Genomic DNA, 13956 nt, shown 5'->3' with positions numbered 1-13956 from the left:
CGCCAATCTGCACACGACACGTTAGTCTGCACACGACACGTTAGTCTGCACACGACACACCGGTCTGCACACGACACACCAGTCTGCACACGACACGTCAGTCTGCACACGACACACTAGTCTGCACTTCATCCCCCTTCAGTTTATTTGTTCTTTTAGAAGTGGCTGATCGCATTGGCTCCTGATTGCTTGACTCTAAGCTCTGGGCTTTTCGCGCCGGCGCCAGTTGTAGTTAACGTCATCCAGGGGAAGAGGAGGGTCTCCGACGGGGAGGGGGCTGTTGTTGCAAACCTTCTGGTTTTTGGTTACAAGCGATACTGGGAACACACGCCCTGCACAAGCCGTTCATGCGCTGATCATGTCTTGCTCTTCTTATCTACTTAGTTGGTTGGAGGCCCCTGGACTCTCCAGCCTTTATCAGGAAGCAACTTGCGGTTACCTCCCCGGGGCTTTGTTTTCCTTTACTCTAGTGAAGCCTGCCCTGGCTCCACTTACGCTAAGCACCAAGCCAGCAAGCCATATATACAGAAGCAGGACTAGGCTTCTCACATCCAGGAAGCCCAGCCTATCATGGAGTTACCTTTGCTCTTATCCCTGTTTTTCATTCTGATTAACTATATTTATCAAACAACTAAAAGTAAGCACAGTCACAGAAGCGAATAGCATCAGTTAGAATCAAAGAGAGCACACATTTTCCTACTATCAATTCCTGTTCTTCATTATGAATGCATAAGGTATGTGTAGATACTAGTCTACGTGTTAAGTGAGTGTGTTATCCAGGAGGTTGTCAGTTCTTGAGTCCTTAGGGAGACGAGTTACATGCAGATTTTCAGATGTGCAGGGGGCAGAAAACAGTGCCCTGATGCCCACATTGCTCAAGGGCCAACTGTGTGTTCTCTGTTTATATGAATCTCTTCACGTGTGTGTGTAAATACAAAGAGGTTTATTCTAAGGAACCGGCTCACTGCTCATGCAGGCCGAGGGGACCAAGGTGTGCAGGCGGTGAGTCGCCTGCTGGGGACCCAGGAGGGCCGACGTCCCAGCTCAAGCCCATCGGGCAGGAAGAGTCTGTCCTCAGGGGAGGGTCAGCGTTTGTGGTCTGGCCCGGCCTTCGACTGATTGGACGAGGCCCACCCACGTGGGGAGGGCCCTCAGCCTCGCCCTGTTTGCTCACTTAAATGTCATCTCAGCCCCTCACAGACATGCCCAGAATCACATCTGACCAAATATCAGGGCCCCTTGTGGCCTGGCCAAGTGGACACGTAGAGCTCACCATCTCACCCGTGTTACAGATACACGAACAGGCTCAGAGTTAAGTAACTCACCCAGGCCCCAAAGCCACCAAGTCGCAAGCAAAGATTCGAACCCGCATCCGCCTGCCGCCAGCGACTCTCAGTCCAGCCTCACCTGTGGGCACCAGGCGTGTCTCCGCTGGGCACGTAATAAAGCCAAGTGTCGGGTTTCTTAGAGAATCAGATCATGTTCTATTTTCTTGTCACAAAATGCCTCCCTCCCCTTTGTTTTCCTGGAAATGAGTAGAAAAATGGAGCTTCTTAAAATGTTTAACGCAGGACCTAGAAAATCAAGAAACTTAGTTGAATCTGAGAAGTCCGACATGACAAACCAACACCTTCTGTGCCTTTTGTGTGGCTTGTAGCGCATAGCGGTCTGGAAGGACTCTTGTCTCAGCCCTCCCTCCTGCCTCCATCCAGCTCTGCTGAACTCTAGGTGATGACATGAACATACGAATAAACGAATGAGCAACTGGGATTTTTATCTAAAATTTTTCACGAGTATAGCAAATTTAGAAACTCCGTAGTCGCTTTGCATAAATGGAGACAGTGATCTGCCCGGACTCGGGTGAAATGACAGTGATGTGCAGACTGCCGTCACCGGCCGTAACTAGGGTGGACACGTACGGTAAACTGCAGCGCACGTTGTCTCTACCTTCTGACATGGTTATTACAAGATACGACCTTGCTGCTCCATAGCCTCGTATTCATTATTCACAAGCTCATGTGCTCCATTTTCTTTGCATCATTAGACTTTTAGAGCACGTCCCGCTTTCAGGGGTCGGTAGGTGAGCAGTCATGGTGGGAAATGCGATGAGGATAAAACGTTGTTTTATGATCTCCAGGTTTCGCCCACTGATGGCTTTATTTTGTTTCTTCCAGTGAAAAAGGCGATCGAGCTGAAGTCGAGAGGCGTCAAGATGCTACCCAGCAAGGACGGCAGCCATAAGAACTCCGTCTGTGAGTCCCTTTCTCTCTGCGTGGGGACGGGGGTGTCGGTTGGGGGGGGTAGAGGAGAGGACGGGACAGTCAAGGAGGAGTAATTTTATAAACTGCTTTTCCCACTTTATCCCTTTCATCTTTTGCATGTGCAAAAGCACTTTCTTGGAGAAAGGACGTGCACCAGCTTCACACATTTGGGCAGGGATGTCATGAGGGTTCCACCTGCCAAACATGCCTCAAATCTGTCTCCACCCTCGGCCCTCAGGGGTCCCCGTCTGAGGCTGGGCCTTGCCGATGTCTCTCTTAAATAAGTGTCCCACCGTCTGGCGTTTTGATACCGGTCAGTCTCCATTCTAGGATACACAGCCCAATGCACCCGTGCCAGGCTGACCTTTGGAAAACAAGTCTGGTCCTGTAGTTTGTCTATGAGGACGTGCTCAGTCACCCGCTGCCTGGAGAGTGGAAGGGGCTTCAGGGCCGTGTCTGCGTCCCCCCAGGGAGAGCGAGGCCTGCAGACCACGCCCTGCTGAGTGTGCTGGCACCTGCCCGCCCGCGGCGGGTACCTGTGAGTGGCCGTGGGGCGTGTGGGGGCATCCCCATACCTACTGTTCCGGCGGTTTCCCCCGGCACCCCTTGTAATTGTGCAGCCGTAGGACACCTCGCCACTCTGCCACCATGTCATTGGGCTTCTCTGCCAGAAGCGCCCCCCCGTCCCTCGGCTGGATGCCGCGTCCGATGCGTTTCTTGGATACGTGCCGCGTGACGCCGCGTCCGGCTGCTCTGGCACCATCAGTTTCGCCGGCTTTGTCTGCGGAGCCCTGTGCTCTCTCCCCTGTGACAGCGTTTGCATCCCCGCAGCCCCTGTGGGTGTGCTTGTCCCCGTCCGTGGGGATCCGCAGGCTCCGTGGACACTCCACGTGGGTTGACGCCCAGTGTGGCCCTTGCTCTGCGTCACGCTCCTTCTAGGGCTTTCCACCTGCTGGGGGTCCTTTTCTGCGCGTCCCTAGTGACTCCACTTGTGGAGTTCTCACCGCCCGCGCTGTGGGCGCGCCTTACCCGGTATTTCGGGGCTGTGCGTTTTATTCGCTTCCCGCTGCCCGGTGGCTGCTGGAGGTGGACGCAGGCGGGGCAGACACCTGACCGTCTGCAGGTCGGTTGACTCTGTTTCCGTCTGTGTGCTGAGCCAGCTTCCTGCGTGAGGCTCTCTCTGTGATAAATATCCCACCAAAACGAATAAACAGGTACACACCAACGATAAAAATCCTTTGAAAATCACATTGGGGGTTGACCTACTTCTGCTTTCTCAGCATGGCCATTTTAGAGTTTCCTGGCAGTTGCCCGTGTGACAGCAGCCCGTTGCCTGCACCGTGTCCCTGTCCTGTGTCACTTGGGGAGGACAGGGAGGTAGACTCACTTCCTGGGGTGTCGGCTCCAGACACAGGTGGGACCCAGCAAACGCTGACGGTCCCCTCCCCCCCAAAATCAATCTGTAAATGTTTTCCTTAGGCTTCCTGTTCAGTAGTCATGGCCAGTAACCGTCAAATGAAATTAGACTAAAAAAGAGTGGAAACAACTGAAGAAGGAAACAAGCGAAGGAAAGAGGAAGGAAGAAAGGGTTTTTTTGACTTTTTAAGTAAAAGTTTAATATTTTGTTCTTATTAGCTTTTAGTCCAGAATGTTCTAGAGCGGGAGATATAGTATTTACGATAGTTTTGCAAATGATTTTACATTCATGATTAAAAACCCTGCAGCAATGACCTGAAGCTCAGTGTGGAACTGCACACCAGCTGCAGCCCTTCCCATGACTCTATATGAGGCCGACGCCAGCTCAGCTGGACATCAAATTGATCAATAAGTGCTTCCTGGAGGGAAGGACTAGGATTAGAAGTGAGGGAGACAAGGATTCCACAGCTGTACAAGCACGAACCCTATTCAAGTTTCATCCCTCACAAAATTAATACAGTAACCATGTTTATAGGGTCGCCATGCAGAGAAACCGAGATAGTTGTTAAATTGCCTGTTCCGGCATAAGACCTACAGTGAGTGTCCTGTAAACCGGGCCGTTAGGAGCTCGTCCACACGTAGGCGGGGAGGAGTGAACAGTGTCAATAGTAACTGTCAGCAGTAACAGTGTCAGAAGCGAGAGTGACTGGCGCGGGGACCCTGCTTTGTGGCCGAGGTGAGATGAGGCAGCTGAACGCGCCTCCTGCATCCCGGGCTAATCGCGGGAGGCGGGGCCCGTCCAGGGAACATTCCAGAGCGTGCAGTGTGCATTCAGGTCTCTCGTGACCGGCACCCAGTGTTCCATTCCGGCTCCTCGTGGAGCCGTGGCCGAGAGTCTGCCGGAAGTTACCGGCATTCCTCACACGAGCCCCCGCAGAGATCCCCATGGTTGGCATTGTGATTTCATCATGTATCTCCAGAGGGTGGATGCCACTGCCTTCTCGAGGGGCCTTATTCTTTTCCCAGCCAGTCAGTAAACTTCAGTCCCTACAATTCGGCTGCATCCCAAGAGCTGGGTTTCTCTTCCAGACCAGCCCTTGATATTCCAGATTAAATCCAAGCACAGTCTCTCTTGCACAAATTATGCGATTGTTCCTCCAGTGAAGGGTTTTGCTGTGGATATGACAGAATTTGCGTAGTAAATGCCCAGCGTGGGGTTTGCTCCGGCCGCACAGTGCCCGCTGTTTACCCGTCTTAGGATTTCTCTGGCTGTAAGTTGACATGTGCTCTGGTGAGTGGGTCTCTGCTCTGTCCTCGGGAGTAGAGCACGGTGGCAGCAGCCGTGAGTCCCCCTTGCCCTGCGGGGTGTGGGGCTGTCCCCAAGGCTGACTCCTGAAGGCCAGACAAGAGTGGCCGTGAGGACAGCTCTCTCCCGGGGGGGCTGGTGTTCTGTGAGGGGGAGGCACCGACCTGAGGCTGAGTGACAGAGGCCAGAGAGGGGTCCAGCTCTTCTCTACAGCGAGGGCTGCTCTCGGCATTAGCCCTTACAATGGGAAGATTTAGAAGTTCCTTTTTCCATCAGTCTGTAATCAGTAATGTTTTCAGGAAAAAAAAAAAAAAAAGACCATTAAGATATTAAATGTGTATAATGTTCTACATTTCTAGTTATTTTAAGCTTGGAAAAATTGCAACATAAACAGGCCACATTATGCCACAGAAAGAGCTTCTGAAATAAACTTGGTAAATACCCCGTCCCTAACCTTCTTTGCACCCTTGAGTGACTGGGGCGAGGAGGTAGTCTTTATTCTGAGATTAGAGCATTTCGAGATCAAGAGATTATGAAATTGCCACTCTGTATGTTTTAACGATGGTAACAGTAGATGCAGTTTCTTCTTCTTCTGAGCATTCTGCTTTGCAGAATCCAATTTTAGCAACACGCTCAGTGTGAGGATCACGAGGCCAGATAATCTGCCTACGCCCTTCTGACTCCAAATATAGACTCTGGAGGGAAGAGGATACCTGAACACCTTGTTGCTATTTTGGAGCTAGAGATTTTTCCCTCCCATATAAAGTTAGAGACGAATGACTTTACAGCTCTGCATTGATCTGGTGTAACTCGCTCTGGTGAATTGACGAGGACGCCTCATGCTTGTTGAGCATTTGCAGCCGGCAGTGGTTGATACGGTTGATACCTGACGAGGACGGGGCAGTTGGCACAGAATCATTACTTAACATAAAGCTGAATTTTAAAAAAAAATGTGGGAAAATTGAGCAATACAATGCATTGTCACATAAACCCTTGGGGAAAATATCAACAGATCGTTATGAACTAAATGCCCCGAGAATTCTCCTACATGCAGCCGTCAACGTTTACCTCCTTGCCCTGTGTCAGTCGATTCCTCCCTGCCTGGACAGGGAGCTGAGGCAGAGCAGAGCAGGCCCCTCCGAGTCCCGACAGACGGAGCTGTTGGTGAAAAGCACCTGGTCGGATGTGTCTGTCGTGACGGTGCAACGAGCCCCCCTTTTCCTCTGGTTTTCTTGGGCTCCGGCATAATTATTTGGAAGGGCAGATTTTAAACCTTGTGCCCTTGTTTGTAGAACTCTCTGCAAAGTAGTGTCCCAGCTACTGTTTACAGTGATATAATCATGACTACAGATTGTGTTACCTCTTTAAAATGGCATCCCTGGTCGAGCTGCTTTCTTTTTTTTTTTTCTTTTTTTTTTTTTATTTCATCTTATTATGGGGGATACAGAATTGCAGGTTACATACGTTGCCCATGTACCGCCTTTCCCCCCAAGTCAGAGCTCCAGGTGTGTCTGATCCCCAGATAGTGCGAGTTGCACCCATCATGTAGGTATATGTCCCTCCCTTCCCCACCCCCCCTTCCCGAGTCAGCACCTTCAAGCGTTACCGTTCCCCAAACGGTGCGCAATGCACTCATTGTGTAGGCATACACCCATCCCCTCCCCCACCCCCCACCTCAGTCTGATATCCGATTGGTGTCGTTCCTAGATGTGTATTTAGGTGATGATCAGGGAAACCAATTTTCTGGTGAGTACATGTGATGCTTGTTTTTCCATTCTTGGGATACTTCACTTAATATAATGGGCTCCAACTCTCTCCAGGAGAACCATAGAGATGTCGTATCTTCATTATTTCTTATAGCTGAGTAATATTCCATGGTATACATATACCACAGCTTACTAATCCAATCATGTATTGATGGGCATTTGGGTTGTTTCCACATCTTTGCTATTGTGAATTGTGCTGCTATAAACATTCGGGTACATGTGTCTTTGTTACAGAATGACCTTTTTTCCTTTGGGTATATGCCCAATAATGGGATTGCTGGATCGAATGGCAGGTCTACTTGAATCTGTTTAAGATACCTCCATAATGCTTTCCACAAGGGTTGCACTAGTTTGCAGTCCCACCAGCAGTGTATGAGTGCTTTCTGAAATATACCATCGTAAGAGCTGTTTCCGCTGGCCTTGGGGCATGCTATATTCATCCACTTATCACTGCAATTGTTATATTCACAGTTTTGGTTGTCTTAAGTTTGGAATAACTTATGAGCAAGTAAATTATACTAGAGGGTAATATTCTCTTTGTGTTTAAATTCCAATGTGCTAAAAAAAAAAAAAAAGGTTTAATTTTTTAATGTCTTGCATAGTTTCTTGCCCTCACGTCAGCCTCTAAGTTTAGCATCCTAATTGCAGCAAGGAGGCTCAGCCCAGGGAAGGACGCTAGCATCTATACATTTTCTGAGGTCTGAGGAAGTTAAGAGAAAGGAAAAAAGAAACCATAAATTCTCATTAATAGGATCACAATGGGAAACTTTAAAAAAGCAAAGCACCCCAATGTTTTTTATGGTTTAGTTAGTTGTTCCTACGTGATCCACTTCCAGAATGGAATGAGGCGGATTGGATTTATTATCCAGGATTCTCTCCTGAATTCCAGACTCTGGTACCCACCTGCCAGCCAGGATTCGCACACAGTGTCTAACAGGCATGTCCCACACTCTCGCCTGTCTCAGAAAGAGGCCGTGACTTCCCACCGGTCAGTCCCTGGACCTCACGCCACCCTGTCTCAGCCCACCAGCCAGCCCCGCTCTCTCCCAACAGGGATCCGAAGCCCACCTTTCTCCACACCCCCAAGGCCACCGAGGCCCCTCACCTGTCCTGCGTGTCCACCTGACCCGCCCGCCCTGCCCCGTCTGTCCCCGGCAGCCAGTGGCATCTGGGGAAAGCATCACCGGAAGCACATCGTTCCTCTGCTCCAACCCTTCAACATCTTCCCATCGCAGCCAAATAAACCCACACTGCTTACGAAGTCCCACGAGACCTCCTTTCCTCCCCACCGTGCTCCCCTGTTCTGAATCCCGGTCACTAGTTTCTGAGCTGCTTAAGGAAGTCAGACACCCTCCGCCTCAGGGTCTTCGCTCTGCTCTCTCCTTGGTCTGAAGTTCTCTCCCCAAGGAAGCCACTTCCTCCCTTCCTTCCCATCATTTCTCAAAACTCACCCTCTGCAGGCTCTCGCTGATCACCTGCCTAAATTTCACACACCTTGCCCGCCTCGATTTCTATGTTCTTCTGGTACCTGCTCTATTTTTGTGTTTTTACTTATTGTAATGGATCCTGTACATCAAACAAATGTGTGTGTGTGTGTGTGTGTGTGTTGGTGCATTGTGCCCACACACACACAATCTCGTTCATTTCCCATCTCCCACTACCCCCAACAGAACAGCAATTGCATGGGGCAGGTGCTTTTGTCTGCTTGTCTCTCTGATCTCTGCCAAGAGACCCGCGGGAGTCCCAGGACACAGCAGGTGCTCCCTGAGCATTTGGGAATTGGATGGGGAGGGACGTGGCTATGCACGGCGTGAAGGAGCCTGAGAAGAGGGTGCTCCTGCTGTTCTTCAGTTAGGTCTTTGCATCTCACGTCTTTATTCGTGCGTTTGACAGTCACATGTTGGGGAAAGTCCGGGACTGTCAGGAAGGTCCCCAACATGCATTCCTTCCCTAGGAGAAGCTAGTCTACTGGTGTTTCAGATCACTGGTGAACATTGGTAAGATAATTGTACATATGTGTCACACAAAGTGTGTTGTCATAAAGGTAGCGACGTTTCTTGATGATTGAGTAAAAATGGAAATTTATTATTCTTTCAAAATATTAGCAGAACATCCCATGAAATATGGGAACCCCCAGAAACAGGGGATGCGAGGCCAGGTGACAGCAGGTGCCAGGCAAGCCAGGTGGCCCACGGCTCCTCACGGGACCTCGTCCACGGCTGGGACAGATGATTCACAGACGTGCGCTAGGCGTTGCTTAAGAGAAGATTGTGTCCCTGAGTTCGCACATGTTGTATGAAAGAGGCACAAATAATTAATTTATCCATGTCAATAAGACACAGTAGTCTTAGAGTCATCCCACCTACTGCATGGAAGGAAACATTAAAACTATGAGAAATTACTTTATTTTCTACTTTCTCTCAAGAGGTGGTGGCTGTTGGTAATAAAAACTCGCTGTCCCTCTGAATTCCGTGCTCCAGTCAGTCGGAAAACACCCCATAACACGCTCATTTCCCCCGAGGCACCGCTGAGGGGTCCCCTTGTTACGGAATCAGTGACGGGGACGGGCTCGCTCCTAGGAAGGTCGTGTGAAGACCTGGGTACAGCGCAGCCCGGCCATGGCGCAGAGCGCCTCCCCCGACTCGGAGCGCGACATGGGTGTGCGTGTGAGGGGCGGGTGCAGGAAAGTGGGGGGCTGGCTTGTCGTCCAGCCAGCCCAGGGAGCAGGACTGGGACTCATCCCCTGCCCTCGTCAGCTGGAAATGACGCTCGTGTCGCTGCAAGCTCTGAAACTTTTTTTCCAGAAATCATTTCTAACTGGCATTTCCATCCGGCCATAATTTCCCAGGTAACTGGATACATTTTTGTTCTATGAATCCCTGTGTGAATAATCTTCAGTAATCCACACGATCTGCTTTACCCATCTGCAAAAAAAAAAAAAAAAAAATAATACATTTTGTTCCACAATAATATTGTTAAAGATACTAAGCTTGCTATTAATTTGCCAGAAATGCCTCTCATCACAGGGCTCGTTTGGCGACATTATTGCGGTCGAGTGCTGAGTGATGTGTCTGCGTGGGGCAGACTGAGCGATCTGTCGTCCCGCTACGGAGACAGGCACACGCCTGCCGTTCCACGTGCCCGATCCCGGGCACCACGTGCGCTAGATCTCGCTTCGAAGCAGATTTTGACAGTACGGAAAATAATAGCCCCATTAACCTCTAACAGTTGTATAAAGGTTTAATAAAACAAGAGGGATAATTGCCCTAATCTACTTTGTTCCATCATAAAAATGTAATAATTCGGAGTCTTGCAATTGTTAAAGATCCTTGTTTTCTTAACAAAGATCCAACCCCACGTAGCATGAACATACTAGATTGTATAAATTGCTTCATAAATCAGGTAAGTAAATTATGCTTGCCATTTCTAAATAGGCCTTTGTCACTGCGGGAGCTAAAATATCTTTTAAAATGCTTTGGAAAATCTTGCTGTGAAGGGGATTGCTGTCTGGATACGTTTGGGGAGAAAAGCATCGCTGGGAACTAGAAGCAAAGCGAGGTGGTTCATCAATTATTTAACATACTATTTGCATAATATAATTTTTTAAATAACCAGGAAAAAAAGGATCTGTGTTCAAACACTTAAAACAAGATGTCAGCTGACTGGATTTAGATGGTTAATTTGAATTGTAACCCTAGCAGGAAGCAAATGCTTTCTAAATGGTTTAGCATACAATTATGGAATATAATTGAATAAGTAAAGGGAACAACTCACTTTGCAAAAATGACTAAAAAGTGCATCCTTTTACTTCAAACAGTGACTGGGAAACAATCTAGAGATCAGAGCGGACCTGAAGAAAACAATATAGATTTTAGCATTTTCCTATCACTTATTTTTTTTTTAGAAGCTCAATGTATCACATGAGTTTTCATCACATTTTATAAAAATAAAATAACTTATCCAGTCCCTACACAGTGTTCCTATATAATTGGGTGAGAAAAACTCTGAAGCTCTGGAGGAGTGTGGGATTACTGGCATTTGGTGTCAGTCCAGTCAAACTAATCCCAGCAGCCGTCAGAAGTGGGAACCGCCGGGTTGTTATAATTAAATCATCTGGCGTGATCCGGTGTTTGTTAGAGAAACTTCAGTCCGCAACTCTGCAGACCAGACTAATTCCTCGCTGGGGCTCCTCTCTCAGCTAAGTTAAAGCTTCGCCTTTATACACGAGGAAGCAGATAAATTAAGTAACCTTGAGAGAAGGACAGATAAGAGTTAAAAATCAAGACGTCCTCAGATTATCAAGGGGAATTCAGAAAAAAAAAATACATTCCTTAAGCCTCCTCACTTCAATTAAAACACATTTTCAAGGTGTAAGGAGGAAACAGACTGGAGCGCGGAATCCTAGAATTGACGCTGACTTCCGTTCTCCACGGGGAAATCAGTTGGCCCAGACCTGGTAACTTTGCCTCACTGAATAAGGAGTTTCAAGATAAATGAGCCAGGATTGACCCAATGGTGATTATTCTGATTATTTATGTTTAATTCTACAGAAAGTGATGGGTGTTCTGTAACGTGGGAAATGTAAGGAGAGGCGTAGTTGCTTATGTGGCTTTGGGGGAAGAGGAACCACGTTCTGCTCCATCACCCAGGGAGAGCCCATGGCGGGGACACTGTGGGGGGTCTCTGGAGATTCAGGGAGGGGCTGGGGAACTGCCGCCCCACCTGCCTCGCGGGAGACCCTGGAAGATCCGTGCCCCTGTCCCTCACCCTACCCCGTTTTCAAAATATTTCAAATAATCACCAAACTCTCTTTTTAACTTTTTTATGTTGTAATGATTATAGATTCACAGGAAGTTGCAAAACCAAAAATTGACAAGGTCTCGTTTCTTTCATCCCGTTTACCCGAATGGTTAACATCTTGTATAAAGATAGGACAGTGTCAAAAACTGGAACATGGATGTTGGAGCAATCCACAGAGCTTATTCAGTTTCCAAGAGTTTTACATGCACCTGTGTGAGTGTGTGTGTGTGTGTGTGTGTGTTTCTCTGAAGCTGTACCACATGTGTAGACTCCTGTAACCACCGTGGCAATGAGGATACAGAACTGGTCCAGTACCAGATGCTCCTCTATGGCCCCCACCTGTCTACCATTAACCTATTCTCCATCTCCATAATTTTGTTATTTCAAGGACATCATATAAATGGACTCGTGCAATATGTTGCCTTTTGTGATTGGCTTTTTCCCATAGCACAATTCCCTTGAGATCTATCCGGGTTGTTCCACGAATCAATACTCTTTTTTGTAAACTGGTGCATGGTGTCCCATGGCATGATGTACCATAGTTTATTTAATCATTGACCCATCCAAAGATACTGGCTTTGTGCCCAGTTTTTACTGATTGCAGATGAAATTTCCATAAACATTTCTGTACAGGTTTTGCATAAATGTGTGTTTTCGTTTTTCTTGGGTAAATGCCTAGAATGTAATTGTTAGGTCATATAATATTTACAATGTAATTTTATGAGAAACTGCAAAACCAATTTTCACAGTGGCTGTACCATTTTATCTTCCTACCAACAATATGTGTGTAATCCAATTTCTCAACATCCTCACCAGCATTTGGTGTTATCACAATTTTTTTTTTCATTTTAGCCATTTTAATAGGGGTCTGATAATATCTCATTATGGTCATGGTCTTAATTTTCATTCCTTAATGGCTAATGGCATTGAACACCTTTTTATGAGCCCATTGGCTGTGTATATGTCTTCTCCAGTGAAATGTTTCTTCATATATTTTGTAGCACTATTTATTTGGATTATTTTTTTCTTGTTGATTTTTGAGCATTCTTTATATATTCTAACTATTAGCCCTTTGTAGGACATGTGGTTTGCAAATATTTTATCCCACTTTGTAGCTTGTCTTTTCATCATCTTCTAAGGGTCTTTGGTAGAACCAATCTCTTGTTTAGCTGACAAATTTCAACCTAAAAAGTAAACATAGATTCCAGTTGCTCTTAGAAGCAGGAAGACCTAGTATTATTGGGCCTGCAGTCTCACATAGCAAACTGCTGAGGAGCGTCTGCCCTAAATGGAAGAGCAACACACATTCACCAGGACCCATGACCTGGGTGCTGTTTCGGTTTATAGCCCCAATCCTATAGCTCACGTGGCCGGTACAGCGTAGGCAAAGCAACAGATATCCCTTTTCGTAGGAGTTCAAATGAGCCGTGTAGAAATAAAGGAATTTAAAATATAGGAATTAAGTTTAATTCAATTCATAAAGAGTAGAAGACATCCATTTTACAAATTTCTATTGATTTTATTCAGTATGCGTGGTCTTTAATTCGATCCTGTACTTTTAGGATTAAAATGGACCATTCCATTTCCGTTAATGACTCTCTTGTCTTATCTGCAAAATGGAATAGTCTTAAAGTAAATCATTAGGATCATGTAATGATGATGTTTTAATCCTCAAAAATGTTCACTTTTTTTACTGATCTGTCCAAATTAATTACCACAGTAATTGAATCAAATGAGATAATGTAATCACAGTAGATGGTTATATTTATTTGCTTTAGTATTTGTTGGGTCATATCCCTCAAGTTCAATGCATTTACATTATATCCACAGAGAACAGATGCAGGGACGCACTCAGTAGTAGTTTATGTCAGAGAGGAAAAATAAGTCAAGTTTTAAGATACGTGAGAGTGTACGGCAAGTCGAGGAGATGAGCTGAGATTAACAAATTGAGTAATTAGCAAAGTGCTTTGGAGATGGAGAGCGCCGTATTTTGCAGGCAATACATGTTACAATTATTATTGGGATACTTGCAGGGAGTCCAATTTGTTCATTTAAATTGCCTATTTGATAGTTTAAACTGTCAGTCTGAGAGGCATATGGAATAACATAAACCATGTGACATCCAAATAAAATACATTCATTACGCATCTGGGAAAATCGTGGCTTTAAGTAAAAATTCAAGATCAGTAATATGTACAAAATTTTTCATCTGCCTCCCTGCAAGAAAATATTGACAGCTTTTTTTTGTGCAAATATACACATGGTAGGTCTTCCACTAATCTCTGTATGTTTCTGACATTGGAAGAAATAATCCCATATATTTAAAGTATACTTTTTGGAAGGGCTAATGTGTCTGTTCTTCTTAAGATAGAAAATTATTAGAAGAATATCAAATGCATTAGGTGAA

At 46.6% G+C, this 13956-nt stretch overlaps 1 protein-coding gene across 1 annotated transcript in view; it reads left to right on the top strand.

Annotated features, from left to right (window-relative positions):
• CSMD1 (CUB and Sushi multiple domains 1) overlaps positions 1 to 13956 on the top strand; it is a 1254382-nt gene that overhangs the window by 894785 nt on the left and 345641 nt on the right. The window contains exon 7 of the mRNA XM_069485062.1: positions 2175 to 2252. Within this exon, the coding sequence (XP_069341163.1) occupies positions 2175 to 2252 (78 nt within the window). The remainder of the gene's footprint in view (positions 1 to 2174; positions 2253 to 13956) is intronic.

Source organism: Eulemur rufifrons, chromosome 12, assembly GCF_041146395.1.
Source record: "Eulemur rufifrons isolate Redbay chromosome 12, OSU_ERuf_1, whole genome shotgun sequence".
Classification (NCBI taxonomy): Eukaryota; Metazoa; Chordata; class Mammalia; order Primates; family Lemuridae; genus Eulemur; species Eulemur rufifrons.
The sequence above is the reverse complement of the archived record's forward strand: the minus strand, read 5'-3'. Positions and strand labels throughout refer to the sequence as shown.